Here is a 19,328-nt window from a genome sequence, read left to right on the forward strand (position 1 = left end):
TAATGATAATATGATACAATGATAATAATGATCAGTCATTTCTTAAATGTGGCCATGCTATATTTTCTTTTTACCAAGTGTTACCAGAGGTGCTCTGTGGACATCCTACCACTCACTGGAACCATTGGCACATCAGGTGATTTTCTCTGTCAGTAAAGTGATGAGACAACAGAGCAGAGAGTTTACACAGGGACATGCTGACAGGTATGTATCGGGCTCCATGTGTTCTGAGAATGTATATAAAAGGGCTGGGACAAAATGCGTTTCTCTCAATCTGATACGATTCTTGTACGATTTTTGGGGTGGTACACTGTAAAAGAGGAATCTACAATCAGTAATTTTTTTAAATTAATTTATTAACATACAAAACATTAAACACGCTTAAAGGAATACGATCCATGCCACAGGGCACAGACAGCAGGTTCATGCCATGTGAAGCACAGATAGCTTGTGGTCTTGGCAGGTTAACATCTTATTGTACAGTGGGGTCTCAGGGTTTGAAATGAGTCAATTCAATAGGCTGTAAAGTAAACTTTACAAGTAGACATAAAGTAAACTCAATTTAAGACTATTCGTCATGTTTACCAACCTTTTTAGTGCAATTGTTTCCCTAGATTCTTTTAGGTAAGCTCAACTTGTCATATTTTAACAGTGCGATAAAGTATAAAAACACCTCATCAGATTTTACTTTGAGGTTTTCCAAATTATTGAGTTGAAACAACTGAAAACCTTTAGTTGGATTGATGCAAAATGTTGATTTGAGAACAATCAAATTTTAAAGTTCATTTGACTTTATCAGTTGTGTTGATGCAACTTATTAACTTCATTTCAAAAAACTTAATTTATTCAGGTGTGACCGATTGAAGCAATAATTCAAGTTGGTCCAACTGTTTTCTTTTTTTCAGTGCAATTCAATTTAAATTGCAATTCTTTGATATTTCCAAATTTTTCAATTTTTACTTGACTTTTTGAACACCAGATCATGTAAAAAAGTTGTATGACAATGATGTCTACAGACTATATCAGGATGCATACCCCCCCCAAAAAAAAAATAAAAAATAAAAAATAAAAATAAAATAAAATAAAAAATAAAATAAAACATGTGAGTCACTTTTTAGGATTACTTCAGGGAAACATCTTAGCTCTTTTTTTTTCAATCCAGCATTTAAAAGAAGACCAAAATGAAGGACTTAGATTTGGAAACAATAATTGATTTTTTAACAAAAAAATAAAAAAAAAACCCAAAACAAAACAAAAAAAAAATCAACCTTCTATAATCATTGAACAAAAAAACCCTGATACTACGATACATTGTTTTTTTTTTCTCCCAGTCCTGATGTACAATGAGTAGAGTCACTGATCTGATTGGCTATCATCTAATTCAGGCCAGATGGTGACATGGTGACGGCTTTGAGGACATCTGTGCAGAGATTCTAATAGAAACTCTGAAACACTGTGATTTGAAATATTGTAACGTAGGGTTCAACGTGTGTTCTTCAGCTTAATGTCTTTGTCCTCAGTAATAAACAGCCTGTAGAGAGACAGCACATACCCCCCCCCCCCCCCCACACACACACACACACACAGTAAAAACCCTGTGCGTCTCTCTTTGTCTCGGCCACAGCCTCTGACTGTTCTCTGTCTCTGACCACGCGCACAGGCGTGCGTGTCGTCCTCTTGAAAAGGGAGGGATGGTGATTAATGTTCGCCTTCACAGCAAGGCACGCCGTTTGGTGTGCGGGTATAAAATCCTCACAAAGTGCTGGGACACTTTATGAATCTATTTTTCTTATTTAGTTAGCTTTATTAACAGACTAATCTACAGTTTGGACTAACAGTCTGTGTCAGGAGGGGACCAGGACCAGAACAGGTAAGGTTCATCTTCATTAAGACTTTGACATGTAAAATTAATTAACACAAACTTTATTATTATATTATTTTATGTTATATTATATTATATTATATTATATTATATTATATTATATTATATTATGTTATATTATATTATATTATATTATATTATATTATATTATATTATATTATATTATATTATATTATATATCTATTTATTTATTTATTTATTACCGCACCTGAAAAGTCTCTATGCTGTTCATTAGAAAAGGTAAATCAGTTCTATGTTGAATCAGGTTTTTAAAAGCTTTGTTTGAAGTTACAGAACTTAAGATGACTGATGTTTGGGAGCATTCCTCTTCTTTTCTTTTGTTAATAAAAGATGCTATCCCATTAAAAAGAAAAAATTAGGAAAGGCAATTACAAAGATCCCAGGCCAGGGTGTTTCATTGAGTTAGTTATTTCAAGAGTCATGCAGGACTGATCGAATACCTGATTCATCCTGCAGTCCTCTGGAGTAACACCAGTGTAGCAGCATCCTCTGAAGAGACTTAACTGAAGAGTCATTTTGTAAAGTCTGTAACATGATACACTGAGAAAGATATAACTTTAGGAAGATTGTAGATGTGACAGCTCCCCAAAAGTGAAGCCAAACTGTTCAGAAGTCCCCTTCTGGCTGGCTGCAGTATGGACTCATTTATTGGCTGTGAACTGTTACAGCTGTGCACGCATTTTGGCAACAGAAGTACCAGAGAGTAAAGTGATTTTTTGAGCTATGTGAGGAATTGATAATTAAGAGTCATTTTTGGTTATAACCTTGACTCCAAACCAAATGTTTCATCAACTGCACAAAGGAAAAACTAGATTTATGATTTTATCAGTTAATATTGTTCATTTACGGTGTAATGTCATCATTGACAGCTGGGTTGACCAAAGAGCCTCCTAGCATAAAAAGCTGTCTTCTCTCGCACTAAACTCTAAAGCATACTTTATGACTCTGACCTATCACTAAACGTTCACTCATTGTGTTTACGTTTGTCCATCACCTGCACAGGTCTCACAACGACAATGAACATTCAGTCTGCCATCAACAAAGAGATCTTCATCCCTCGTGATGAGCGGCTGCTGGTGGCGGTGGAGGTGCAGAGGAGGAGGAGGAAGAGGATGTCCTTCCTCCCGCCCGGAGCCAAAACAGAATACAAAACATTCATCTGTCTATCAGGTCCACTCTATCCCTCTTTCTCTTTATTCACGACCATCCACAGTCACAGGCTGTTACTCACGAGGCTCATTCACAGACATCCTGTAATGAAAGGAGGCCCAGGCACTATCAGTAACAGAGGATTAACTGATTGGTCAGTTCTCCACGTCTTCTTGATTCTCCCACTTTTTTATTCTTCAGAGCAATCTGATATGTACAGTGTGGACTTAACAAAAACTTCTATGTGTATTTTAGGGTAAAATATCGGCAGCTGTGGTTGCCAGAAAAGTACCATAAAAATTAGGAAAAAATGTAAACAGCTTCACAAGGGAACCTGTCAGTTTTACTGTTTAAAACCCTTGTGATTTACAAACAAATGACATTTTAAACCATCAAAATCAACAACTATTCTTAGCTGAATTAGCATGACCACAATGCTAATTCCACTTTTTCTTTCAGTTAGACTGACATGCAGCCTGTTCACTTTCAGTTCAGAGTAAAGTGATTAATTCTTGACTGAAATGATACAGATAACTTTTTTAAACAATTCCATAAGATGAAATGTCAATGGACAGACCCCATCATTAAAAAACCTCTGAAACACAAGGTGGCCCCATAAATGCTGCCCCCTTCTCACTCATGGTTGCAATGTTTGTTCTGTCGTTACGTTAAACTGTTTGTTGTTTTGCACTGTTAACCCAGAATTATTTGCAATCAAATCTTTTAAGTAAAGTTGAATAAGAAACAAAGGTCTTGTAGGATTACTTTAACTATTTTAGTGCATTTTACCATAAGACATTATTTTGTGTTATGACGTTTTGTAACCGTAAGTGAGGAGGGAACACAGTGGATATAAGACTCTGGTGAACATGAGGCCACTGGCTGTTTGTGTTTAATGCATCAGACTACTTGTCTGTGCTTCACAGCATGGGCTGGCTGTCTGTCTGTGTGTCACATGGCATGGACTGGCTGTCCTTGTGCTGCATGACATGGACTGGCTGTCTGTGTGTTAAATAGCACAGACTGGCTGATTGTGTGCTGTATGGCACGCTGTGTCTATGCTCCACCATGCTTCCTCTGTTCCATCTCATGCACCAATGTGCTCCAAACAAACTACTTTCTTAGCAGTGTTAATGGAGAGTCAACTGAAAAGGCTTCACAGTGTAATACAGAGCACAGACAACCAGTCCATGTTATGAAGCACAGACATCTGGTCCATCTCATGTGCACAGCACAGACAGCCAATCTGTGCCATGGAGAATTGACCAACAATTGGTGTAATGTACAGAGCACAGACAGTCTATGCACTCGTGAAATCACTCAATGCTCAGCAGTTCGGTATATCCACTGTGTTCCCTCCTCACTCAGGGTTACAAAACATCATCACAATACAAATTTATGTCTAATGGTAAAATGCACTAAAGTAGTAAAAGTAATGCAACAAAATCTTTTTTTCTTATTCAACCTTACGCAGAAGATTGGATTGCAAACAATTCTGTGTTAAAAGAGCAGATCAAAGAACGGTTTAGTGTAATGACAGAACAAATATTGCAACCATGAGTGAGAAGGGGGCAGCATTTATGGGCTACCTTGTGTTTCAGAATTGTTTTACTGGTCAGGTATGTCCATTGATATTTCATCTTATGGAATTGTTTAAGAAAATAAAAAATAAAAAGAGTTTTGGGTATAATTTCAGTCAATAATTAATCACTTTACTCTGAACTGAAATTGAACAGGCTGCATGTCAGTCTTACTGAAAGAAAAAGTGGAATTAGCATTGTGGTCATGCTAATTCAGCCAAGAACAGTTGTTGATTATAATGGTTTAAAATGTAATTTGTACCGTATTTTGACGGTACTGTTCTAGCAACCACAGCTGCAGTTTTTTTGTTTTGTTTTGTTTTACCGTAAAACACCCCTGTTTTTTTTTTTTTTCACTGCTGTTGCTTTAAGAATCGATTTTTAAACTTTTATTGTTAGTTTTGAAGGCTTTTAATGGCCTAGCCTCTCTTGGTCATCATGTCCTTGCTGGGACACTGAGATCAACCGGTCAGCTGTTTCTAAACAATCTGCATCTTCATTTCCGCTCTGTGGGGTCAACTGTGGGTTTTTTAATCTTCTCTCAAGATTCAGCTCTTCTCCTTGGCTCTTAATTAAAGTTGTTTGGATATCTGGTGTAATTTCAATTGAATTTTAATTTATCTTATTCTATTTTACTCATTTTATATTTTCTCTGGTTTTATTTTTTTATGTATCTTAGTAATGTATCTTGTGTTTCCTTGTTATTTGTGCTGCTTTTAATCAGTACAGCACTTTGGTGAACTTTGGTTGTCTTAAATGTGCTCTATAAATAAGGATTGAGTTGAGCTGAGTTGTAACATATTGTGTTCAACTGTATCTTATTGTATCACACCGTTTTATGTTTTATATTGCATCATATCGTATTATGTTAAGGTATGTCTTTAAATTCTGTTTTATATCATAATGATTTTTTTCCTTTTATTCCCTGTTTTGTTGAATCGCATTTTTGTAACAAATAATTATCATGACAGCCTTCGGTGATGGTGATTTCTTGAGCTATGATGGCTCAGTCTTTGATAGTTTTCAAAAGTCACCACTTCAGTTCACTCTTATGATCTCCACCTGATCATGCTGCTGTTGAACTCTTCAGACTTAACTAATTAAACACCACGTTGAAGAAAATATGTGTATGTTTTTGGGGAGACTTTGGTTCTTTTGATGGATTATTGATTCATGAATTAACACGTCCCTTAACGCCTGACTGTACCCTGACATCCCATCATGCTTTACAGCATGTGTGTTCTCAGAGTGTAACATTTTTTTGTGCACAATTTCTTCATCTAGTGACCAACAAGAGACCACATCAGCTCCTCATCACAAAGGTGAAGCAGTTTGAAGGCTCATCTTCCTTCCAAAGCAGATCCCAGTGGACAGTGGAGCAGCTCCGTCAGGTCAACGGCATTAACCCCAATAAGGTCAGCAGCACCCAAACTCCCTGGTCCAACCCACAGAGCTCTATCAACAGATCTGTGAGATATTCCTCCAGTCTTATCCAGAGACCAGTGGGAGGGATAGTTTCTTATATCATAGTCAAACACACGCAAGGTTTTTGACCCTGTTGCTTTTTGGAAGCCAAACAGTGGGGCAAAGCCTCTGATATTTCTTAAGAGTCAGTAACAGACAGAATGAGAGGGAGCGATGTGTCGGGTCAGAGCCAGGAGAGTGGAAACAGTACTGTGTGTGTTTGTGCATGAGTGTAAATGGCACTCCCAAGAGTGTGTTTAGGAGTTCTACAGTTTACAGTTTCATTTAGCAGACGCTTTTGTCCAAAGGGACTTACAACACAATCAAGAATTTAAACAGAAGGAAAAATCCTAGTTCGTGCGACAACAGTGCTTCTAGTTATTTGGCTGCAAGTTCTGCCATTAAGTGCATGATTTTTTTAAGGTAGTGTAGAATAATCTAGTCAACAAACCAAAATTAGTTGCTTCAACAATATAGCTCAACCTTCAACAACATTCAGTAGTAGTGCTGAAAAATCAATAAGAGCTGGGTCTTAGACCTTCTGACTCATTCTACCCCTGAGGACAAAGAAGAGAACGATCAGATTAAGTTCCTAAGTGTTCCCTGAACAGATGAGTCTTCAGACATCTCTTAAAGTAGAAATAGACTCTGCAGATCTTATAGAGTTAGGCAATTCATTCCACCATTTGGGCACAACAGAGGAGAAGAGTCTGGCTAGAGATTTGGAGCCATGCTGGGCTGGGAGCACCAGGCGTCTTTCACAAGCTGAGTGTAGTAGGCCAGAAGGAGGGTAGACCTGGATGAGGGACCCCAGGTAGGCAGGAGCCATTCTTGTTAGTGTTTTGGTATTTGGTAAGTCAGAAGAAGAGCTTTGAATTTGATTCAAGCTGCCAATGGAATCCAGTGAATCCACCACTGACGCCCATGTTACATTGAATTTGGATAGGCCAACTTACACAGTTACTACAGTGAGCTTTATATACATTTGATTAATATAAATTGAACATTGTGGTGAAAGAATAGTGCACACGTAGCAAACCTTGCTTGTATAGAGCTGAGTCTCTCAGGGTGTCTCTCAATATGCTACTCTGCTAGATGGCGGTAATGCACGAAGAAGCCCGTGAAGAGAATCGCAGTTGGGCCATAACGACACTTGCCCATCCAGCGTCCTGACTGCAAGCAGCTGAGGGGGGGTTGAATGAGTGGGGGTAAACTGGGGGTAGCTGTTGGTCAAGCGTGCGCGAGCATCAACCCAACATGTTGGGTAGTCCGAAATAACCCAGCACAAGATAATGAAAATTACAACCCAACAGCTAATAACTCAACTGCCAACTACAATAACCCAGCAATCTGGGTATTTAGATTACGCAATTTAATGAAAACAACCCAATTAAACTAACCAACAGTCTCAACCCAGCTGTTGGGTTGAAAAAATAACCCAACAATTTTTTGTGTGAAGGAGCTTAAGTTTTGGGAAGACCAGATGAGCTTAACATACTAATTAATTACCATGAAAGTACGTTGTCATGGGTGGGATTCCTGCAGGAACATGTGGTTCTCCTGAGATCTTGTGATCTTGGGTATCCAGAGTGTGCGCGGTGCTCATGCTTTATGTGTGAATCAGGGGGTAAGGCTGATAAAGGGTTTGGATGTTCGGCTCGACCACACGTCTGTCTTAGAAGCAAAAAAACCCCACTAATAATAACGTAGCTTTCACATCCTCCTCACGTGTTTTCATAGCCTGGTTGTATTTGACCGTGTGTTTCAGCTTTAGGTGGTGGAACATGTTTGTGGTTTGCCACCCTTCGTGGTAATAGTTCTTCTGCACATTTTTCATTTAATGTGTTTTACTGGGTGTCTGATCTTTGTACAGCCAAACCACCTCCACATCACTGAGGTAGCTCCTCTTTTAGGCTCTAAATCCTCATGTGAGGACGAAGTTGATGCTCCCGTGCTACTTTCACTCTCGGCCATTGTTGTTTTGTACATAGCACGGAGCCTCATACATCACTGCATCTCTGCACTTTAGGTATCACGAAGTGACAAATTTAGATGGTCAAAAAAATAAACGGGTATTATCATAGACAGTATGATAAGGCACATCCCTACTGGGGCATTTGTTTTCTCACTGGGCTCAAATGGAAGCTCAACCCGCTTGTTTTGTCCCGCATCCGAGTGCGATTGCTGTGTTCACATATGCCCAAACGAACCAGGATTTTGGGGGGGCTGTGCACCGTTTCAGAATAAATTGGTCAGCTGTAAGAGTTCTCAGATTTCTGCAGAGTGTACAGAGCTTCAGCTTCATAAAAGTAGCCTTTGCACAGTCTGCGTGTAGTTTAGTGAGACGTCGCAAGTTTGGCTTTGTTACACAGTTGACAGTGGACATACTTGCTTTTGCATCTCCATGCTCGGCTACTGCTTTAAAGATGCACCAAGTGATCCAGCAGGTAAAGGAGCTGAAAACCTCAAGTCCACCTGGGAATAAAAAACAAAAAAAAACCCAGGTCAAACAACTTGGGACACCTCCACGTTCAGTGTTTCTTTAACCATACCCAGTTGTTTTCGCCTTTAACTTACACAATTAAACTGAGACTGCAGACTATTGTTGTCCAGTGAACTTCTAAACACACCCTTGGGAGTGCCATTTACACACATGTGGGGCTGTGGACTGTTTTGGAACAACTGCCCCAAACGGTCCAGGTGTGAATACACCCTTAGTGTCAACATTACAACATAGCCATTTTGCTGCATGTTGAGAAACAAAGACATGAGAAGTCAGTTAATGTTGTGCCTAAATTCAAGTTAGCATTGAGATCTACAGTTACTGTCTCAGGTATTATTGAGTATAGACATAGACTTTAAAACACTCCTGATGGTCTACAAAGCTCTGAATGGATTAGGGAAAAAATATATCAATAATCTTTTGATCCCATATGAACCATGAAGACCAGTTAGGTCTGCTTTCAGTCCCCAGAGGCAGAACCAAACATAGAGAGGCAGCATTCAGCTTCTATGCTCCAAAGATCTGGAACAAACTGCCAGAAAATATCAGGTCTGATAAAACTCTGAGCTCATTTAAATCCAGATCGAAGACTCACCTCTTTAAGGATAACTTTTATTAGATAGATAGATAGATAGATAGATAGATAGATAGATAGATAGATAGATAGATAGATAGATAGATGGACGGACGGACGGACGGACGGACGGACGGTCAGACAGACAGACAGACAGACAGACAGACAGACAGACAGACAGATAGACGGATAGAAGTATAGATAGAAGTATAGATAGAAGTATAGATAGACAGACAGACAGACAGACAGACAGACAGATAGATAGATAGACAGATAGATAGACAGATAGATAGATAGATAGATAGATAGATAGATAGATAGATAGATAGATAGATAGATAGATAGATAGATAGATAGATAGATAGATAGATAGATAGATAGATAGATAGAACTTTGCCTCCTCTGCAGAAAAAACAGAAATTTGTCTTTGACACGGCTCCAAGTACAAATTTAAACACACTTACCAACACAGCAAGTCTCGCTTTGAAAATTGGAAGTGTATGGATTTTTACTTTATGTCATTTCCTCTATGTGTGATAGGAAGTGCGTAAAGTAAGAACCAGAATGCTTACGATGCCAAAGTCTTGTCCCGTGATGGATACAAAATCTGTGTTAACCACTCTGAGTTTGAAAGTCCAGGATGATGAGACACTGAAGGTTTTGAATAAGTTATGAAGCATGATGTTTTGAGGACTTTTTTATTGATACAGTGTAGAGACAGTTGTGTGTTGTGTTGTTTCTGCGCTTAATCCCCTATCCTCTGCTCTTTCAGGACAGTCCTGAGTTTGACCTGCTCTTCGATAACACAGAGGACCAATGGGTGGCCAGCTCCTCTGCAGAGAAATGCATCTTTGTTCAGATCCTGTACCACGCCTGTCAGACCTACTGGGAGGGGAAAGCAGGGAGTCTGGGGAAGACTGGGAAACTGAGTAAAGGGAAGGGGAAGGGGAAACCAGGTCAGAGTACTCAGCAGGGGGTGGGAGCTGGCACCAGTCAGACCCCACCTGGACCTGCATCCAGAACCCTGCAGGCCCGACGCAAGAGCTACGTTCCCCCCAAACAGACTGAGTTCATCAACTGCCAGTCCAAGCTCACAGGAGGTGCATTCATATTTTAGTACAATAACCAAAAGAACTGAAAAGTTCATCAGAGAATGGTCCAGATTCAGATCTTTTGTCTCATGGTCCTGCAGACGCCTGCACCATGAACCTGGTCATCTACCGCTGCAGAGCCTTCCTGAACCGTATGAAGACCAAGATGGTATCAAACCAGAGTCGCTCAGGAGGAGGTAAGACACCCATCTGTCCATATTTACACAGATATAAGTTTACTGCACACTGTCAGAGACGCTGACCCTGGAGTAACAGGTGTGTGATACTCTCTAAAAGACCTTTTTCCACTTCCTGTTGTACTCCCCCTGTCAGTTCAGGTCCTCACTCTCATTTTCTGTCTTTGGGTGGTTTTGTCTTCAGTCTGTGTCTCTGTTTGTCCATTGTGTCTGCGAGCGGTGGCAGAAAGGCGTCTCTGTGAGCGGCGGGTAGATCAGAGGACACTTTGTGTGTTTTCGGGGGGGACGGTACAATAGTGGGTCTTTAAAGGGACTCTGGCTGTGAGCGGCTCCCATTGAACCCTCTGACGCGCTGTAATGATGGGAGGCGTGCCAGCTGCAGCACGGCACCGAGTCACAGGTCAACAAAACGTTTGCCCTCAGACGACCTGTGACCTGTGAGGCTGTCGTGATACCACAGAGAGGTGCTGCAGAGAACCAGTCTGCCCTGATCAGAGCTCAGAGAGTCCTGCTGGGCATAACTCTGTGTGGAATGAGCAGCTTCACTGTCAAAGATAAGGATGATTTCACTGCTTTGTGAGAGATGTCTGTTATGTGGTGATTGCAGTGACACCTTTGGCCAGAAACTACAGTGTTTTTCCAGGATAAAGATTTTATTTCCCACGAGCACCAACACATGTTGTGGGAAGAAGAGAGATCTGGGCATCTCTGTGTTCGTGCAAACAGTGAATAAAAAATCAAGAAGACTTCTAACTCAGTTCCACTGTTGAGCATGAGTCTGTGTGGAGTTTGCATCTGCGTATATGTATGTGTGTGTGCTTTCCCTCTGGCTCCCTCCCCACGGCGCTGAAACATGCTCAGCTATGGCCACTTCAAAGCTCGGTTACTTGGTTGCTTGATGCAGCTTCATACAGCTTCGTGCAGCCTTGTGCAGCCAGGAAAAGTTTCCACTTTGTGCACATCTGAAAATTTGTAGAATCCACACGGAGACACATGGACAAACAGGAGCTCCTCATGTCTGAAGTTCAAAATATACTGGCATTTACATGATTCATCAGTGGGATCACCGTGGTGACCAAGTGACAGACATTTCCTGGCATTTGTGGAAAAACTCAGGAGAGAAGAGGAATTGACGAAAAAATGTTGTACACAACTTTATCCACTCTAGTATGATACTGTGGCGACATATACACTGCCCCCTTCAGTTTGGGAATGGAGTGTTAAAAAGTATAAATGTTAAAAAGTATAAAATCTAGATTTGTACAGAGTTCAGTCAGCTAGGGCAAAGGTACAAAGTCTGGCAGGCAGAAAACAAGAAATGAGAGTGAAAAGAAAAAGGTCGAAACGCGAGGAGCTAAACTAGAACAAAATGCTGTCTGTATCGACTTTCTGCAGGGAAGTCAAGGAACACCACGCTATACACACGCTACAGGACGATCTGGCTTATTTTTGTCCAGATCTCCTCCCGGTGTGGGGAGTGTTATGAATGATTTTATCTGATTCGATCTGCTCGGAAGGCCTCAGAAGGAGAAATCATTTGACATTTGTGACTGGAAAGCCTTTAGCGTGTGGGGGGCTGACCACAGACTGTATATAGAGTGGACAACGTGGCTCGGCCCTTTACCATTGTACAGTTTTGAAGCAAAAATACCCCCGTCACAGGTGCTGCCATTGGTAACTGTTGTGCAGCCAGAGTCTGTGCAGTAAAGACTGTGAGTTTGACCACAGCCCATCTGGAATGGCTGGGGAGTTGGATTTTTTTACCTGTACTGCAGCCAGCCACCAGGGGGAGCTGTTTTTGTGGGAACCTCACTTCAAGTCAAGCAAGATGACTTCCATTTTTTTCTTACAGCCCATGGTGCTTACTGGCGGAAAAGGAAGTAAGAAAGGAAGAAAGCCCAGCCTCCTATGCTGTCTGTAATACTTTTTTTTTGGACTTTTTCCATAACCATGTTTCGTTTTTGTATTTTTGTATTTTTTCTTGTAGCTCATTCTTTTCGCCATCTTTTTGGGCGCCATGTTGGTTGCGGTGAAGCTGGTAAAAATATGCAATGCATTCTGGGTAGTCCTTACTCCCAAGGGTGGTGCCAGAAAATCTCAATTTGAGGGGCCGTACAGCCCTCAGACTTGTCCCTTGACTTAACATTCTGAGAATCGGGACAGCACTGGCACTTTGTGGGATCGCACATTTTTGAGATTGAGGGTTAAGATTGAGGGTTAAGGGAGGAATTGGAATTCACCCTTGGTCATCCTTTCACCTTATAGTGCTGGCCTGCAGCAACTTCTGAGAATCTGTTCTAGCTAAGGTGTGCAGTTTTATGTTAAATACAACTGTCAGTAGAGTGTGATAATGATAGTGAGGACAAAAGATGATCAGAAGCAGCAGTTTCCGTCCTTCCTTATCTCAGACCAAGTCCTCAGTGTGGTGGAAAAAGTCAAATACCTGGGGCACATTATCATAAGTGATATGTGTGATGATGATGATGATGTCCAGCGTCAGTGCTCTAAATTGTATGTACAAGCTAACGTAAATTTCAGATGTGTACAGAAAATGTTAATATTGAGATTTTTAGAGCTTACTGTACTCCACTGTATGCTGCTCATTTATGATGCAACTACAGAAAAGCTAAAATGAAAAAACCTACAGGTAGCTTATGATGATGCTTTGAGAATATGTCTTACATTACCGCGATGGCCGAGTGCAAGTCACATTTTATGCTGTTCTTAGAAACTACATGCACAAATTCATAGGTCGTCTGGTTGATTCAGACAATGGAATAATAATGTCACTTACTCAGCTCACAATGAGCGGCACAAGGTTCACATCCTGCTATTGGAAACATTGGTACAAATGCCTCTGTGTTTTAAACTGCTGTCAACATATGAACTGTATTTTTCCTTTTTTAATTCCTTTTTATTAATTATTTGTTGTATTTATACGGACCTAAGGGTCTGGAAAAAAGTACAACTAAATGTAAGTTAAAGTTACTTGTTACTTCACATGGTACATAATTAAATTCTTTGCTTTTATTAACTGACTGAAAGTTTTAATAACTTAAAAATTCACAGTATGATAACACAAAATCATTAATTTGATTTACTTACTGTATGTTGCTGTCATAAACTGTATGAAACATGGACGTAGTCTTGCTGACGTCACCCGTCTGTTTCTGAAACAGAAAATGAAGCACATCAGCTGTAGCCGCCATATTGGTAGTGGCAAGGGCTTCGCCTACAGCCATAGGGCGCCTGTCGGTCACGTGACCCTCAGCTGTGCCTCTTATTGGGGGAGCTTGCGATCTTTATATCCAGTATGCCAAAAAGTGGCTGAGTTAGAAAAAAATTCACCCCCGTATTACAGATGCAACATATACATCCAAGACATTTGTTTAATTTGAACTGTAAATGCATTTAGTACACCTGTCCAGCTCAAACCGGTAAACAACAACTGTTGGTAAGTCAGGAAGATCTGGACGGACAATGGCCTCTTTCACTACTACTCTGGTTTTAAGTTTCGGAAGACAGAGCTACAGGTGATGATTTATTTCTTATTCTCCCTTCAATGGAATTTTTCCTCTTCAAAAGACAAGGAAATGCATTTGTCACAGGAAAATGATACTCATGAAAACTATTTAAAAATCTACTTTTAAAAGTAAAAAAAAGAAACAACAGTTTCTCAGAGCTTGTGAAATATTGTAATACATTTAGTATTAGTAATTTTTTACATTTAGTGTATGTTCACAGCTCCTAAAGGTCAACCTGTGTGCAATAAAACTAAAAGGCACGTGTGACAACAATTTAACTTTCTGCACGAGCTGTTTCTGTAGGTTTTACATCATGACGTGTGGCACTTCACATCATACTCACCTTCATGTGGAGTGGAGAAATAACTGATCAAGATCCCTAAACACTTGCTATGAATCACCCTTTCAACCTTAAAGAAACGTGTTCTCAGCTCTTTTCTTCTCCCAGGAATTTTCAGGTTTCTCCACCAAAATCTGCAGTTTGGTGTCTGAGGCTTTTACCTTTCTATTGCGTGTCAGTGGGCGGAGGTAAGGAGGACGCAAGTGACAGGTCGATAAACTCCTGACGCCACATGTAGGTTTATCTTGATTGACAGCGGACAAATGTAATGGTAATAGCCCTCTTTCAGCTATGGGATGAATAGCTGAAAGAGGGCTTTCAGAAAAGAGACTGCCGCACTTTGGAGAGCAAGAGTTGATAAAATGTGGGACATTGTCCCAATTTGTAGGGTGTGGGAAAAGTGATTAAAATGTTGTGCAGTCCCGCACAAAGTGGGACACCTGGTCACCCTACAGCTGATGGAAAAAACACTGCTATATAATCCACCTCTTTACAACTAGAAGTAACAAGATTTACCAGTGTTTCTTTCTCTTCACTTAACTTCATGGACCATATAACATTATTGTTGTTGTGTTGTAGTCTAAGTGCTGACTCATTCCACTAGATGGCAGTAATTCACCAAAACCTGCCACCTGCATTGACAAACAATGTTAGCACTGTGAATTGTGGGAAACAGTATGCCAGGTAGACTTGTTGCATACTGAAAAATTTTCCTGGATCAGTAGGACATCCCGGGATTTTTGGCATACTGCAGATTTTGCAAGTTTTTGCATACTGACCACAACAGACTGAATTTCAGTGAAAAAAGTAGGCACTGTTAGTGTAGTAGGCAGTTTTGGAAAACAGTCTGAGGCAGGGCAGTGATTTTGAACCTACAGTGAGCTAATTGCTAACTCAAAAAGTTGGCTTCCCCGCATTTTCCAACAAAAAATTTAAGTTAAATTAATGCTCATTGTAAGGAGCTGTAACCTTAAAAAAAAGTTTCGGTGACTCATTAAAGCCTTTTACAGCGGGCAAGTGGCTCAGTTGGCTGGGCAAAATAACATTATTATACTAAATGTCAACAATTCATATTGTCACGTCTTTACAACTGGAAATTCTGTTTTAGGCTAAAAAACGGACGTTGAATTCTTTTTTTTTTTTTTTACGGTGTGTGTCCTCCTCTGTGTATAAACAGGTGCTTCAGGGAGCACCATGGCTAATGTAGTCCAGAGGATGAACGTGGCTCTGGGAGAGAGAGGAGACAGACTGAGTCGAGCTGAGGATAAAACTGTGGATCTGATGCAGCGAGCTCAGCAGTTTGCAGACACTGCACATAAGGTGACCACTGATCTGTTGTATTACATCATATTACTTTCACATTTTAATTTATTGCTTGTTTTATTCTCCCTGCAGCTGGCTCTGAAGTATTCAAAGTAAAGGATAAAACTCAGGGTTCTGAGATGTCGTCTCTGTCAGGTCTGATCCAGTCTGGACCTGCTGTTCAAAACCTCCTGGAGGACCAGAAGAAGACTGAAGAAGACTGTGAAGATTTAGACTGTCACTAAAAGCTAAACTCTCTAATATTTGTCCTGATGGATACACGTCTGTCCCTCAGATTCTGTCAGATTCTCTGTTAGGAGAGAAGGAAAGCTGGACACAATTATTAAAGATGCAGCTATTAAACTTTTCACTTTTGAACACTTCAGTTTAATCATTTCTTAACTCCACAGTGTTTCTGTCAGATGAACTGAAGTCTTATTGGTCATTTATCACTTTAACTGATCTGAGATCTGTGTGAGAGGTTATTCTTAGTGTAAAATGTTGGATCACTAAATGTTTAATCTGACTCTGTGTGTGCGCTCATGTTTTCATGTGTATCTGTGTTCTGCCTGTCTCCTGTACATCTCCTGTCTGTCTGTCTGTCTGTCTGCCTGTCTGTCTTGATCTTGTGTCTGTCTCCTGATCAGCACCCCTGAACCCTCAGACGGATGTTCCTGAGATGATTCTTCAGATGGTGAAGCTGATCTGTGCTTTTGTGTCTGTCATGAAGAGTTTCACTCTTTAATCCAGTTTGAACTTTTTTCCTCCATCAGTGAATTAACTGTGACTAAAACTTGAAATTCTGTGTCTGGCTGCAGGTCACTGTCTGTAACATGGTGACAAAAACTCAGCCTGTCTGTCAAACATTAAATACATCTCGTCTGGATGTGGATCTGTACTCTGGTTTTTAACACTGTAGGGACTTTCACCAGCAGAGGGAGCTCACGGACAGCATGAACACAGCACCACATAGCTCTAATGTAGCTGTTTATGCTATGGGTGTAACAAAATGGTCAACTCACAATTTGATATATAATAATGATACGAGTGAAGATGCACGTTTGTATCGCTCACAACTGTGTTAAACGTCTCACACAAGTCTCTTACAAATCACCGGGCTTAACATGTCCCATACAACAATAGCACTGGGGCTTTCTAGTGATGTCAAAGAGAATAGACCAGCAGTGATAAGCGGCCCCTGCAGCAAGCATTCATGAACTCGACCTCATGTGAAGGAGTTACAATGATTTCCTGGTTCATGGCTAGATATCAGAGTTTGACTTGACGCCACAGACACCCTTTAACTATAGAAAATGATGTAACACATGATGCTTTATGAAGGCTTAAAAACATTTCTGAGCACAAATAAAGAGCAAGACCAAAGAAATGGAAGAGTTTTAAATGACAGATAAAAACATATTGCTTCCTGTTGACAACATAATACAAGAGAGCTATTGAGGTTTTCCTGATGCTGAAGAAAAAGTCAACTTTGACAATTCTATGGCCACACCTAGTGAGTTACAAAAAAATCCTAAATAAATTTTCATAGTGAATGTGTGTAGCATGTACAAGCAAAGTTTGGAGTTGAAAAGACGAAAAACCTAGCACTAGTTCAATGAACTACATAGACTATAAATCATAAAAATCTGATGAGTCTGTCCAAATTGCGAACTTCGTGGTTAGAAACCACAATGGACCCAGGGACTTTTGTGTAGGTCTAGGCATGATAGTTATGGGCAAGAAATTTCAGGGCTGTGGCTCAAAGTCGAAAGGGCTGCAGTTTTGAACCCCTGGGTGGTGCTATTGAGCATTAACATTTGCAATAGCAGTGATAAAAATGCACTCAGGCTGTGATGGAGAACACTTGTGTGCATTTTGGTCCTGATCCAACTTTGTACAAAAGAGATATCAAGGTTTTCATGAAGCGTCCGTAATGGTCAAATTTTGCGGCCATTTGTTGCCGCGCCCCTTGAGTTACAAAAAATCTTTTAATAACTTTTCATTGTCAATGTGTGCAGCATGACCAGCCAAGTTTGAAGTTGATTAGATGAAAAACCCGAGAGTAGTTGGTTGAAATACATACCTGTAACTGTAAATCTTCCTGTTGCCATTTCGGGGCGCTGTACTTTCTGGTAAAAAATAATGACATGGTTGTGTCCAAGCCATTACACTGAGCATGTGTGTCGGTTTTCCTGAAGATCGTACGTAGTTGGAAAAAAAGCGTCAAACTTTTAGCCCTTGTCCTGCCCATGCCCATTGAGATTCTATAAACATTTAAATAACTTTTTGACATCAATGTTAAAAACCCTATAAATTGTCAAAATCCAGCGTTAAAGGGCAACTCAGTTTTTTTTTGACACCTGGACCTTATTTATAGGTGTGTGCATGCTCATATACTCACTCAGACAAACATTGTGAAACATAAAAAAAAATAAAGCCGAAATGAGCGATTTTGCAGAGATTATGTCCCGCGCTGAAGCTCCCTTGCCGTGGCCCCCGCTAAGTGTGGCTAAAATCGGTTGGATCTAAATAACTTCTGAAGGACTCCGAGCTGCACGATGTTTGTCTGAGTGAGTATTTGAGCATGCACACACCTATAAATAAGGTCCAGGTGTCAAAAAACCAGAGTTGCCCTTTAAGTCCAAATCATGAACTTCCTGTCCGGAATTCACCATGGTCATAAGAGACTCTTTTTGCAGGTCTAGGGATGATAGTTATGCTTGCAAAGTTTCAGGGCTCTAGCTCAAAGTAGCCCAAGGGGCTGCAGTTTTAGGCCACTAGCGGGCGCTATGGAGCACTTTTTTTTTTTTTGCGCTGATACTGGATGCATGAATTTTTAAAGCCGAACTTTTTTTTTTTTGGCTAGGTGCGTTTGCATACCAAAAGGCATGCAATTTGGGGTTAAAAAGAGAGAATAATCCTTAAGCTTTCAAGGGGGCCTTCACCCCAATTCTCAGGCTCAGGCCTTAATTACAGCATCCGCAAATGACCAATAGGCTCATAACACAATACCAAAGATTGTAAAGGGCTCAGGATAGGAGATTACTTTTGTTCACAATATGACAAAAAAAGATTCACGTTAAAAAAAAAGAAATAAAAAGAAATAAAAAGCAGCCTAATTTTTTTTCACTACTTTCTCCAAGAACTAATTCTTATGTCTGTCTGACAAATGTGGTTTCATCAATTTTAGATTTCTGAGTAATATTAGGATTTATGATATTTCTATTGTGTTACAGTATAACAAACAGCACAGTGTTTTTGAAATTAATGTCCTTTCCTCATAAAAATTACACTCTTCCACAGTAGCTATTCCACTGACAGGGCAGGCTGGGTGAATAAATCAAACGCACCCTGCTCAACACTGTGTGTGTTTATGAAGTAGCCGACAGCTCTCAGATGATCAGCCCGAAGACAATCAGTGAAGTCATGTCTCCTGTTCAGACCCTCTTAAAAGCCAACACCTTTGAACAAACAACCATCACCTGTTAAAGACTTCAGCACTGAAGGGTATAATAGTTTAGCGCAAGTAGATGTAGCTTGTAGCTGTAGCTCACACGAGTATCAGCTTGATGACACTACACTAGCCAGCCAAATTTAGCAGTGACAAACAGAGCTGTCTTTTTTTCTCTGCTGAAAAGTTTTTTTTAATGTCCCCAACAGCCACAATACCTCTGTAACAAGTAAGGCTCTTACATCGGCTG

The 19,328-nt window shown here is 40.3% G+C and overlaps 1 protein-coding gene across 1 annotated transcript; it reads left to right on the forward strand.

Annotated features, from left to right (window-relative positions):
- Positions 1-1,664: 1,664 nt before the first annotated feature.
- On the forward strand, positions 1,665-16,513 carry stxbp6l (syntaxin binding protein 6 (amisyn), like). The gene is made up of 7 exons (XM_074685598.1): positions 1,665-1,870; positions 2,906-3,073; positions 5,917-6,047; positions 9,946-10,273; positions 10,366-10,461; positions 15,503-15,645; positions 15,721-16,513. Exons 2-7 carry the CDS (start codon positions 2,920-2,922, stop codon positions 15,742-15,744), a joined length of 876 nt encoding a protein of 291 aa, XP_074541699.1. The 5' UTR covers positions 1,665-1,870; positions 2,906-2,919; the 3' UTR covers positions 15,745-16,513.
- Positions 16,514-19,328: the final 2,815 nt, after the last annotated feature.

This window comes from Halichoeres trimaculatus, unplaced genomic scaffold (genome assembly GCF_033239565.1).
Source record: "Halichoeres trimaculatus isolate MK-OKI-2021-1 unplaced genomic scaffold, fHalTri1.1 fHalTri1_scaffold_13, whole genome shotgun sequence".
Classification (NCBI taxonomy): Eukaryota; Metazoa; Chordata; class Actinopteri; order Labriformes; family Labridae; genus Halichoeres; species Halichoeres trimaculatus.

Bases quoted from the DNA above. Each gene is read 5' to 3' on its own strand.
- stxbp6l (XM_074685598.1), top strand. From the start codon at position 2,920: ATGAACATTCAGTCTGCCATCAACAAAGAGATCTTCATCCCTCGTGAT. The intron at 3,074-5,916 runs GTCCACTCTATC...TTCTTCATCTAG, and splicing joins AACATTCATCTGTCTATCAG to TGACCAACAAGAGACCACAT. The intron at 6,048-9,945 runs GTCAGCAGCACC...CTGCTCTTTCAG, and splicing joins ACGGCATTAACCCCAATAAG to GACAGTCCTGAGTTTGACCT.